Source organism: Schistocerca cancellata, chromosome 2 (assembly GCF_023864275.1).
Source record: "Schistocerca cancellata isolate TAMUIC-IGC-003103 chromosome 2, iqSchCanc2.1, whole genome shotgun sequence".
Classification (NCBI taxonomy): Eukaryota; Metazoa; Arthropoda; class Insecta; order Orthoptera; family Acrididae; genus Schistocerca; species Schistocerca cancellata.
In genome coordinates this window covers 704796312-704809059 of record NC_064627.1, presented here as the reverse complement: position 1 = coordinate 704809059, position 12748 = coordinate 704796312, and the positions used below count along the sequence as shown (strand labels likewise).

At 37.2% G+C, this 12748-nt stretch overlaps 1 protein-coding gene across 2 annotated transcripts in view; it reads right to left on the bottom strand.

Moving 5' to 3' along the window:
* LOC126162495 (run domain Beclin-1-interacting and cysteine-rich domain-containing protein) overlaps positions 1 to 12748 on the bottom strand; it is a 234971-nt gene that overhangs the window by 210707 nt on the left and 11516 nt on the right. For both annotated transcript variants that reach the window (XM_049919039.1, XM_049919040.1), the window contains exon 2: positions 8910 to 9141. In XM_049919039.1, the coding sequence (XP_049774996.1) occupies positions 8910 to 9092 (183 nt within the window). In that variant the 5' untranslated portion in view covers positions 9093 to 9141. The remainder of the gene's footprint in view (positions 1 to 8909; positions 9142 to 12748) is intronic.

The window sequence follows — 12748 nt, the reverse complement described above, 5'->3', positions numbered from 1 at the left end:
CATCTTGGCAGTTGTTCTTGATTGGAATTCAGGAATGTTTACTTCGTCTTCTTTGGTGAAGGAGTTTTGGAAAACCGTGTTTAATAACTCTGCTTTAGTGGCACTGTCATCAGTGACTTCACCGTTGTTATCGTGTAGTGAAGGTATTGATTGTGCTTGCCACTGTTGTGCTTTATGCATGACTAGAATCTCTTTGGGATTTCTGCCAGATTTTGAGACCGAATTTCATTGTGGAAATTATTGAAAGCATCTCGCATTGAAGTAAGCGCTATATTCTGAACTTTTGTAAAACTTTGCCAATCTTGGGGACTTTGCGTTCTTTTAAATTTGGCATGCTTTTTTCGTTGCTTCTGCACCAATGATCTGACCCATTTTGTGTACCATGGGGGATCAGTACCATCACTTATTAATTTAGTATATATCTCTCAATTGCTGTTGATACTATCTCTTTGAAAACATTCCACATCTTTTCTACACTTACACGATCAGATCAGAAGGAGTGAAGACTGTCTCTTAAAAAAGCATTAAGAGCATTTTTATCAGCTTTTTCAAACAGATATACATTGCGTTTCTTTTTGATGGCTGTAGGTGTATTCAGCCTAGCAGCAACTGACTTGTGGTTGCTAATCCCTGTGTTTGTCACAATACTCACTATTTGTCCCAGATTATTTGTTACTCAAAGGTCAAGTATGCTTTTGCAACCATTTGCACTTCGAGTGGGCTCATGAACTAATTGTTCAAAATAATTTTCTGAGAAAGCATTCAGTACAATTTCGGATGATGTTTTATGCCTGCCGCCAGCTTTAAACGTATAATTTTTCCAGCATATCGAGGGTAGATTGAAGTCACCACTGACTATAATTGTATGAATGGGGTACTTATTTGAAATGAGACTGTCAAGTTTTCTTTGTTGGTTTCGTTGAAGCACTACGACAACCGAATGATATGCAGAAACAAGAACACAACAGTACAATGCTACAGATGCAATAAGCTGGGTCACAAGCATAAGGATTGTAAAGAGAATCGAATCTGCTATCACTGCGGGATACAGGTTCATGTATTGAGAGACTGTCGCAACAAGAAGAAAGGTAATACGAACAATAGACAATCTGCCAGATCTTTAAACGTGTACAGGGACGTATGGGCCACCACTCTATCCGCCCCTTGCCAGAGACAGTGATTCGAGTTAGTTCCAGTGAAAATCAGACTGAAAATGACTTCGTGATAGGTGATATTGTGGGAGAAACATCAAACTACTTATTGACAAAGGAGCACAGACCTCATTAATGTGGTGTGGCATAGATAAACGGGACAAATTGAAACTGCCGCTATTAAAAGTGCGAGGGTTAAATGGAGGAAAGCTACATAACTATGGAGAAGTTGACGTAGAATTAATTCTTGGCCAAGGCCAAGACAAAGGTGAAAATAAAGATAAATACATGGAAAGGGTGCAACTGGTTTCAAATAACTAAACGCATTATGATGGTGTACTTGGATTTGATTTCTTGTCCGCTAACGAGACAGAGATATTTGTTGCAGAAAGAAAGATCAGACTGGGCCGTAGCAACTACAGCCTAGGAAATCGTTCTTCTGATCATACTCAAAGGAGCAGCTATACTGATGACGTGGGAATGGACCACCCAAAGGCTGCATCAATTCAAACCGTTCGAGTCAATGTTCAAACTGATCAGCCTCAGCAAATTTCCAAGGGAGCAGGAAAGACAATTTACATTGAAGTTAAGTCACTCCAATGCAAGGAAGGAACTTTGTTATTAACTGAGCAATCCGAGAAAAGTGAGTTACTGGATACATTGCATTGTTATTTTGCTAGAAGAGTAGGTGTCGCTACAATGGTGAGACAGAATGTCACAAAAGTCCCGGTTACAAAAACGAATATGAGCAATGAGGATCTTGTTTTGCCACGAGGAATGAAAGTTGCTGAAGTGTCGAGCATAAGTAAAAGTGACGTAATACAGATTCCAGATGAGGTAACAAATGCTCCATTTATAAACACAGAGTTTTGTAACAGTACCGCAAAACTGCAATGAGGAGACGAAGTTAACAATGAACTGAAGTGCAACAAACATTAAAATAGCGCAAACGTTTTGATGGTCAAGCGGCAAAGTTGACGTTTTCGAGTTTTTTTCACAATGTGATTCCTGTAACAGATGGAATAATGTAGGAAAAAGTAGAGCACCATTGCAAGAACTGCCAGGGACAAGAGAACCATTTGAACGAGCAGGACTAAATGTTGTAGGACCATTGCCCGAGACTAAAGATGGAAACAAATACATATTGACAATGATAGATTATTCTCTAGATACCTTCTCATGATATCAATACCTGATCAGAGTGCTGAGACTACAGCTAAAGTTATTGTAAAAGAATGGATTTTTAAGTTTGGATCACCATTAAGTATAATTAGTGATCAAGAAATGAATTTTATGAATGAATTACTTAAACAGACTTGTAAGCTCATGCAAATAACTCAGTTAAGGACTACACCAGCACACCCTGAAGGAAATGGAAGAGTCGAGCGAGTCCACAGCACAATTATTAAAATGGTTAGCCATTACGTGAGCAGCGAACATGAAAATTGGGATGTCCGTTTGCCGTACTTGGTAAGTTGTTGCAATGCCAAAATGCACAACTCAACTGGCCTAACTCCATATGAGATCATCTACACAAGAAGAATGCATTCACCCTTGGACTTTGCATGATCAACTGCCGGAATCAGCAATGAACACGTAAGGGATCTAGCATGCAAGCTAAAGGAAGCATGGAGGAGAGTGAAACAGTGAAATCATCAATCCTTTCTTCAACAAGCAAGACAACACGACCACCAAGCAGTGCCACAGTATTGAGTTGGAGATCTTGTGTATCTGAGCAATATGGTGTTAAAGAGGAGTCAAGTCAAAAAGTTTAAGAAGTTTTGGAAAGGATCATATCCAATCTTGGAGGTGATGTCGCCAGTCACTCTTAAGCTCCAACTGCCCTTTCATTTGATTGTCATTCATGTCAATTGTGTGAAGCTATTTCTGGGTAGATTTCCTGTAGTACTGCAAGACAACAAGGACCGACCGAGAGGCAGAAATGCTATTCTCAAGCCCAGGAAGTGAGAATCGTGAGGTCACAGTCCAGACTTTGAGGCCAAGGCATTGCCATGTTCCGAGCAATCCTGTTCCAGACATCCCTACAATCTACGTAAACATGTGTAGGTGTGAGAGTGCAATGCGTGTGTTTATTTCAGCCATGTGTTTATGTGAATGTGTTGTGAAAATTTAGTATTGAAGCTATTGCATGAGTGCACAAGCGAAACTAAACCTTTTATTCCACATGTTATCACAAGAAACTAATTTATTTTATGTTCATTGTTAACTCTAGTATTTAGAACTACTTAACCATGTTCATTTTTATTCTGATGTTTGCTATGATAGCATATTCTACTAATGCTGTAGTAACAGTACCACAGAGTACAGGTGTTTTGTTTGAACCACGGTCAGATATGGTAGTTTCAACAAGTAATGCAAAACTTGTACTCAAGTACAATCTGAGTGAAATCCAGCAACAGTTCAATTCTGTAAAGAAGCAAATTGATCCAATTCATTCTGTTAAGGGTAATGATACAATTTTGGAAAGGGGTACATCTTGGTATAACTAGTTCATGCCAAAATGCAGGTAGTCTACATTTGCTAATTATGAACAAGAGCTTTTTAAAGCTTTTGCCACATAAAACTTTAATTAGGCATAAACGTGACTGGTTTGATTTTGGAGGGAGTATCCTTCATACTGCATTTGGTACTTTAACTAGTCTAGATCTACTGGAAGTTAAACACAAAATATTAGCTCTTGAACAACAGTCCAGTACAGATTCAACTAACCTCTCTAATGAAATTGTCATATCAAAGAATATGCAAAGAACCATTACTAACCACACAGTTTTCACTGAATAGATTGTAAAGTAATTTATCTCACATTTCCACGTAATTTGTAATGAAACGAATGCTAATATTTAAGAACTATTCCAAGGATAAAATTCTGTGAGTGCACACTTAGATATAAACACTCTTATTATTAAGGATTACTGATAGTTTATCAAATGCTACAATTGATACCCTTAACTTAAGAGCAGCCCTAGAAAGTCGTTCAAATGATTGTTTGAGCAGTGTACTACTAAATCCAGAACAATTTTTACAGATCCTACTATCAATTGAACGAAAGCTAGCTGCAACACATACTATGATTTACCCTGTTAACTCTTACAATTCCTCTTAACTCTTACAATTTATGTGCTTACTACACATTAACCACCACACACTCTTTAATGACTGAAGGTGATTTAACTGTTATTGTTTCTATACCCAATGCTAGATCAAAGCATAATTTTGAACTGTATGAGATTTATACTTACCCCGTGAAATGGAGACAGGCAGGTATTTATGTGAAGTACGTACTGAATGATTATCTACTGATCAGCAAGGATCGAAGATATTTTGTGTCCCTAAATGAAAATGATATGCATATGTGTAAACGTAGTCATAAGTTAATTTGCCCTGAATCGGGAGTATTCTTAGATAGTAGAGTGTACAGGTGTGAGAAAGAATTGTTTATGAAACATCCCCCAAGAGATGATTGCCTTAGAATTTTACCGCACCTTTATCATTCATTCCTTAAACGATGTTCTGAAGGTATAATTTTCTCATTTAACTCCACCCTTGATGTCACATTTACATGCAAAAATTATGATACACCTGAGCTACCCTTTACTCTCAAATTGAATAATAGTTGATTAATCTTGAATGCCACACATTGTGATTCATCATGTGACCCATTTGATATGCCTAGTATATTGCCAACTACATTTCATGCAACTGGACATTTGCCATTAACGAGAATGTTATCTGTTTATTACTATGATTCATACATATTAACACATGGAAAGCATTACTTATCAAGTTTTTCTGAAGACAATAATTTAATCAAGGACATCAATGAAAATTTGATTTCTTCCAATAATGAGTTAAACGTCATTGAAGCAGTAAATAGAATTAAGTCTTTCAATTCATCCAGTAATGTTAATGCATACTTGACTGTCAGTATTGTGTTTTTATTGCTGTTATTGATTTGTCTTTTGTCAACAGCATTTGTCATGTATGAAATTCTCACCCTGAAGGCATGCTCCTCTGTACCGCATGCTACTATGTCTGCAAATGAAATACATGTTGCAATGCCTTCTGATGCCACAAATGGCGGAACAGATTCATAATGCCCAGAGGATGTTTTGAACCACCTATGGTTGCTCTTTTTCTCTGGGGAGAGTGATGTAAGGGTCTACAGGTTGTACTTAGCTGTATGGTATGTAACACATGCTCGCCAGCCTACCTATCTGGAAAGTTGTCAATTTGCTTGGTCACTACACGTGCGTCCAACCGCAGTGCAACGCAGGAAGTAAGCCACTGGCTACCATCCTCAGCGTGCCGCATTAACTAGCGTGGCCTCGGTGTGAATATGTGTTTTCTTAGTTCACCAAGGAGCCTTTCAATACGGCCGTAATTTGGATGTCAGACACAGTGATGATGGGTGCGCGTAGCGCGCATGTTTTGTAATCAACATTTTTTAAATAAAACTGTTTAAACTTACGTCTTGGTGTTCGCATGTTGCTGTACCTCATGGACCCACCGCTTACAAATCCTGACAAATATTTTGTGTAATCGTCTGGGGCAGCATCACAAACAACCCCCTTATAATATCTATTACTTTTCAGTTTTTTTGCTGCCTTTACAACTTTCTTAAAATATTTTTTTATAGGGGTAAGAAAGTCAAAACTTCTTTCCTTCTCATCCCGTCAAGTAAGCCTCCACTGATCCAGGATTCTGGCCGACTTTTCCGAACTCTGCTCCTCTTCTTCAACTTCAACAGTCCTTTTCCTTCACTACTCTTTCTTCCCCTTCAGCCTTTCTGCCAGAAAAAGGAGCCTCTGGCTCCAAAAATCTACAAACTGTAATACCTTTCATGTGTGTGTTCTCCTGTCACCGCTTGGTAAGTAGATTTTTTTATCTATCTAATTATATTATATTTTCAAAACTTTTGTTGTGTTTTAGTCACCTGTGCAGCTGTCTTTCTTACACTAGATGTTTTCATTCCTTTAGTAATCCACTTTACTTCATTTGCTACTTTTTTTTTAGCATTCACTATCAGGAGAAGTTTCCTTAAGAACATGCAGGAAATTTTCCAAGAATTTAGAAAAAGTGTCACAACTTAAAACACGATGTTCTATAGTACAAACCACCTAAAAGCAACAAAATCCTAAACCCAAACAAAACTTATTTGCCTCATTACAAGTACATGGTGATTACAAATGTTTATTGGGTTTTGATATCTTATAGCTTCCAATACATAAAGCCCGCAAATTTGTACTAATAACAAATCGAAAGAGCATACTTTAAAGTTTTGTTTATGTCATTTCGAGTTCCATTTTGACTCACCAGGCAGCAGGTTGATAACAGTTTGCAAAATGACAACTAATCAAGAGAAAGCATTATGTTTGTTGCAATATGAGAAGACAGAATCCATCACAACAACACAGCATGCATTCTGAAGACAGTACAACATAAAACCACCGACCCACCAAAGCATTCTGTGATGGTATTGACAGTTCAAGGACACAGGCTGCCTCCATAAAGGAAAAAGCTCCAAGCACCCAACTGCTGCAGAGGAAGCATCAAAGAGTGTCCAAGATGTGTTCCTTCGTTCCCCAAAGAAACCCACACGTGGTGCAAGTCATGAACTGAGCATTCCTCAGCCAACTGTGTGGAATATTCTGCAAATGTGATTACATCAGAAACCGTATTGCATATGGCTGTCGCAACATTTATGGCCAAATAACAGCACCACCAGTTGTCAGTTTTGTGAACATTTCCAGGAAGTAATGGAAGATGATGAATTTACCTGCCAACTTGTGTTCAATGATGAGGCAACATTATGTAAAATAATCATCACAATGTCCACATGACACATATTACAAGACTGGTTGTTTACAAGACTGATAACCCACACTTCATATTCCAACAAGATGGAGCTCCACCTCATTGGCATAGAGAAATGCATCGCCATCTGAACAAGGAACTTTCAAACACGTGTGCTAGGCAATGTGCTTACGAAGATTTGGCTCTCTCCAAGTGGCCCCTGGGGTTTCCCAACCATACAATTTGTGATTTTTTCTTTGCAGGTATATGAAAGACAATGTGTACATATAACCTTTTCTGACAATTTTGACTGAACTCCAGGATTGCATGCCTGGTGTGCTGGCTAACACTGACAGCAATATGCTCTAACATGTATGGGCTGAGCTTGACTGCCACATAGATGTGTGTCGTGTAACACAAGAGAGCACATAGAACATACGTAATGATGTTCAAGAAACTTGATAATGTGCTTTTTCATACAATGTACCAATCACTATTTTGTATGTAATACTTTGTGAAATACGTTCATCCAAAACCCAATAAATCATTTGTAATCATCCTGTATAATTGGTTAAAATATTAGGGGGACGCGTGGAATGTTTCCCTCTATTATATTCATATGATTAAACTATTACCTACATATGTTGCTGACTGTATGTTTACTTGATTAAAATCTTCACAAGCTAAATCTATGTTGAAATCAGCAGCTATTATGACTTTTCTTGGAATTTTGACAACAATTGTTTTGTTCTTTAGACCTGGAATTCTATACAAAGATAAAATTACAGTATTTTACCCTACTATTCACATAGCATTCAAATTTACATTCTTTGTTAAGAGTATCGAAATCTTACTTTGCTTGATATTCATTGACCTTTACAAAAATAAGCAGGCTTCTCATCATGTTATATTACTGCTACGAAAGCTACTGGCAACATTTAAATTTATACGGTTACATAAGATTTTGATATTTTCATTTCTAAGCTGACATTCATGCAATCATTCTGACAGAAAGATATGAATGTAAATAAGTTATGTTTTCTGCCACTTGGGTAGTTTGAACTTAATCCATTTACATCTAAGTGCATTAGGAACACATTTTCACTTTTTCAAATGTTTTTAAAGGCATCTAATTTGAAAGTTTGTGTTTTTCTTTTCAAGTCTGTCATTAATTTTTGACCCCCTCCTCCCATCTCTGTATGCTAAATTCCCTTACTAAGTAAAATCTTACAAATATCAATGAACAGATTGCTGATGTAACGAAATTTAACCTGTTTGGATGTAGCCCACCTTCACCTAAACATTTATTGCTAGTCTGAGCCCACAAAAATTACACCATTTCTGTTAAATTGCTCTCTTATATGGTTGTTTGTCTATGTATTTGTCACTCACCAATCTTCCCTGTAAGACATCCCTTAAAGTTAACTTTGATGGTGTGTACACCATGTATCATTTCAAACTGGAAAATCACCACTAATTTATTTTAAAATCAGATTCTTGGCTACAATTGTGGATATCTAATTTCAATAATAATCGAAGATTGTAGAACTTAATGAAACACAAACTCGAGAATCATAATCTGCCTCTAAACAATGACATCCTAACAATACAAGGGACTTAAAGTACCAAGAGGATCTCTTAACATACTGCCAGATTAAAGTTTTGCACCAGATTGTGACATGTTCAACTGATTCAGTTGATAGAATACTGCGCTAAGGATGATCCAACTATGTTACAGAGCACCGTGTGTGTGTGTGTGTGTGTGTGTGTGTGTGTGTGTGTGTGAGAGAGAGAGAGAGAGAGAGAGAGAGAGAGAGAGAGAGAGAGAGAGAAACTTACGATTTTCTCAAAAAGGGCCTGAATGAAAGTTTATCTTTAAAACATTAAGAACGCTAAGCAAAAGTCTATTAAAGCCTGGCTCCTTGTAAGAAATAAATACATTACCTCTTGATTAAATATACGGCAGCCGTGCTTGAAAATTCTTTCCATAACATGATGCAATCTGTTTAAGCCACCGTATATGTTCCATACATTTGACACTTGGTTAATTAACAGGCCTTCAGCTGTCGATTTAAGTGTCTGTAGCAGTTCTCGATATTGATGTTGGTGGTTCTCTTCACCTCCCATTGTTATATAAGATTTTGAAACATGTCACATCGTGTATTGGCATTCGTACCTGAAATAAATCACATATTATTTTACGAGAATTGAGTAGCCACACAGAGTACATGTATTTTCGGACATACCACTCAGTAATATAAGGAAGTAGTAGAAGCAAAAAGATTACTTTTTCAGATCTTTTACCAGATGTTTAACTGGGCAAAAACATGTGTTGTGGGAATAGGTAATTCAATATTAAAATTTATCTGAACAGTTTCATGGCATGGACATGCACAGGTGCAGTCTCACATGCACACTGTCTCCTCCCCCCCCCCCCCTCTCTCTCTCCCCCTCTCCACGTGCCCCCCCCTCCCCCCCCCCCCCCCCCACACACACACACACACAATATACAGCCATTTTATGAGTTACATGTCTTAAGAATACTCTTATACCTGTCAGAAAAGAATTTTGTCAACTTGGATGTGGTGTCTAGGTGGTTGTGCACTACTGAGCAGTACCAATCCCTTACCAGCATTGCCACATCATATAGCATGGGCCAATCCTGTAAACTGCCGATAGTATTTTAGTAACCCCACCAGCACCAGAGGACATCTAGAGGGATGAAAAGGTGCTGGCATAGGTATCGCAGCAGAATGGCATGCAATGCTTTCAGGAGGGTGAGTGTGAAGCATGGCATGAGCAGAGCCACTGACTCAAGTGTTTACCTGCCAGTGACAATAGGCTTGACTGAGTGGTTTTGACTTCATGTAGAAATCATCTTCAGAAAATGAGCAGTGTAAGAACAAGAATAACAAAGTTACAGAAGGTTTGATGAGTAAGGCGTCGGAGCGAAGTATAATGAAGTAGCATTGTAGCATTTAGCCATATGGCTGCTGCTGGTGGCTTACTAATTTTAACACAAAAAAGATTATTTGTCTAATGATCTCTAACTATTTACCTATTTATATATTTATACCTTGTTTAAAATAATCTATTTCATTAACTCCGTATGATATCAATATCTCAGATTTTGAGAAGCGTTTACACATTGCCTGGGGCTGACATAATACGATTTCGGCACAAAATTTGCACACCAAGACCCATGGCTCTGCAGCCATCAGTCAGCAGTTTACAACTGTGCTATTGCTTGAGCATCTGAGGAGCTGCCAGCAGCAGCCGGAAGAGCAAATGCTACATCACCACTTCACTGTACTTTCCTCTGATGCTATACTCATCCAACTTTCTGTAATTCTGCAATTCATGTTCTTACATAGTTCATTTTTTAAAAATGACTTCCACATGAAGTCAAAAACGGTCATTAAAAAAATATTATTCCTATCTAGAGTGTTGCTTTAACCCAGCAATACCAAACCTGAGAAACTTACCTTTGATAAACTTTGTCAGTTGCTTATGCAGTATTTTAGTCATCAAACCCATATGGTGGCAGCACTGTTGCACTTAAACCAGCACCATAACAGCCCTGGCCAGCCATATGCATGTGGATCAATGGATAATGGAGCTGCAAGATCTCTTGCGTGCAAGTATTATTTTTAGTGTCCCCAATGCTCTACTACGGCCACTATATTAGTGGAGTATTTGTGATGGCATGCACATGGTTCTTTTTTTATCTTTTTTTTTAAAAAGGTTAGAGTAACCTCTCCTTGAGATCAGAGATGTATTGCCTGCTGAAATCGAAGATACACTTTTATTTGCCCTACCCTGTATTTTTCAACACACAAGATACATGAAGTAACTAAATATTTTAGTAATCAAGGCCTGAAAGTAAACACCACAAAATCATAATTACTGGAGTTCAAAGCAGGCAACTCATGCTGCAGAAGCCTAAAAAAAATCTGTCAAATTTTTTATACTGTTAATGAAGACTATATTCGCTTAGCCAATTTTTCAAAATTCTGTATAATAAAAAGCTGAAAACAGTGTACTATATGGGACAATTTTCTCATTTATAAGTTGAAAAGATAGAGCTGTGGGGCTGTGGCACTTATGTGTACTTGAACGGAATACGGTGCTACAAAAGAGAGCTGTTAGCCAGATACATGGAAACCTATTGTGAGGCCCTTGCCAAAAATAAATTTCCCACTTCTTTTTTGTAAGCTATCACGGTGACAAATTCAAATGTTATGAGGTACACAATCACAACAAAAAACAAACAGATCACAGTCCAAATGTCAGTGGCTCAATGTGGTACAATAAATTGCCAGAATCAATTAAGTGGGGATTCATTTAAACAAAATTAAAAAAAAGCCTTTCTTGTAACTAACTGTCTGTATTCACTGAAAGAATTCTATGCAGTATCTGTTACGTGTTAACTTTTGTAGTTAAATATGTTATGTAGTTCAAAATAGAAACATCCAAAGTTGCAAGATTCACTTTTTATTTAATTGGTGACTAGTTTCGGGTTACCTGAACCAATTTCCAAATCACCCAGAGAGGCAAAAATGTATGTTTGTTATGTCAATGTTCATGGTTAAACTTGGCTTCATTATACATATATGTATAATCTTGACATGGTTCATACACTATTTGGGAAAATACCATTTTGTCTGTCTGGGTGATTTGAAAATGGCTTCATGTCATCCAAAACTAGTCATCAACTAAATAAGAAGTGAATATTGCAACTTTGGCTGTTTCTACATGGAGCTGGTTAACACAAGTTGTTGCAGCAATTAATCCAGCATGCTGGAAATCCATAAATATGTTATGCATTGAACATTGTTACACAAATATGATATCTATTACACCTGTGCAACAATACAGCATTCGCAAAAGCCGTAATTCAATGACTACATGCAAAATTAAATATAAACAGATAACTAAGTAAAATTATAGAACTTGCAATGAACAACCACCTACAAATGTGCACAAACACACACACACACACACACACACACACACACACACACACGCACACGCGCACGCAAAGTATGATCAAAAAGGAAACATATTCCACAGATAATATGGGGATTTAGATCCAGATCCAGTTCCACAGAATTGAGTGTCTAAACCAAATACAGTTAGTTAAAGCTATGCCAATGCAGATAATGATGTTTGGAAACAGGCTAAAATATAGAAGAATGGCAGGAGATTCAAAATGATCTGTTGACGATCAAAAATTACTTTGTAAAGTTACTAGAAGATGACAGGAACAGTACTAAATTGTTTAACATAGTGCAAATTAGCAAGTTAAAAAATTGCTGGCACTTACAAAACGACAAAAAAAAAAAAAAAAAAACTCTGCATTTATAATGTGAAAGTTTGTTATATTCAATTATGCTGCTGAAACTGTAAGTCTTCAGCAGCAGTAAATTCAGTAATGCAACTGTACTCCTTTTCAATTTCAGAATAGCAATTCGAATAAGATGTCTTTAAAAGCTTGCAGGAGATGAATATATTATCAGAAATAAAAAACCTAATTAGTTTTTGATTGTCCAGGCAGCTTTTGGTACTTTACGTATCATGGAATGCACATAATAAACAGAAATCCCATGTGGCACTATAGAGGCATCGTATTCCTCACACTCCATTTATGAATGGATTGTGACATGTTCAACAATGGCACTCTTTACATTAACTCTGTAAATAGATCATCTAAATTTCAGGTAACAAATCAGTTACTGCAAATGAAAGCTTTCACTTTTTCTTCATTGTTTGTTGCTTTTGTG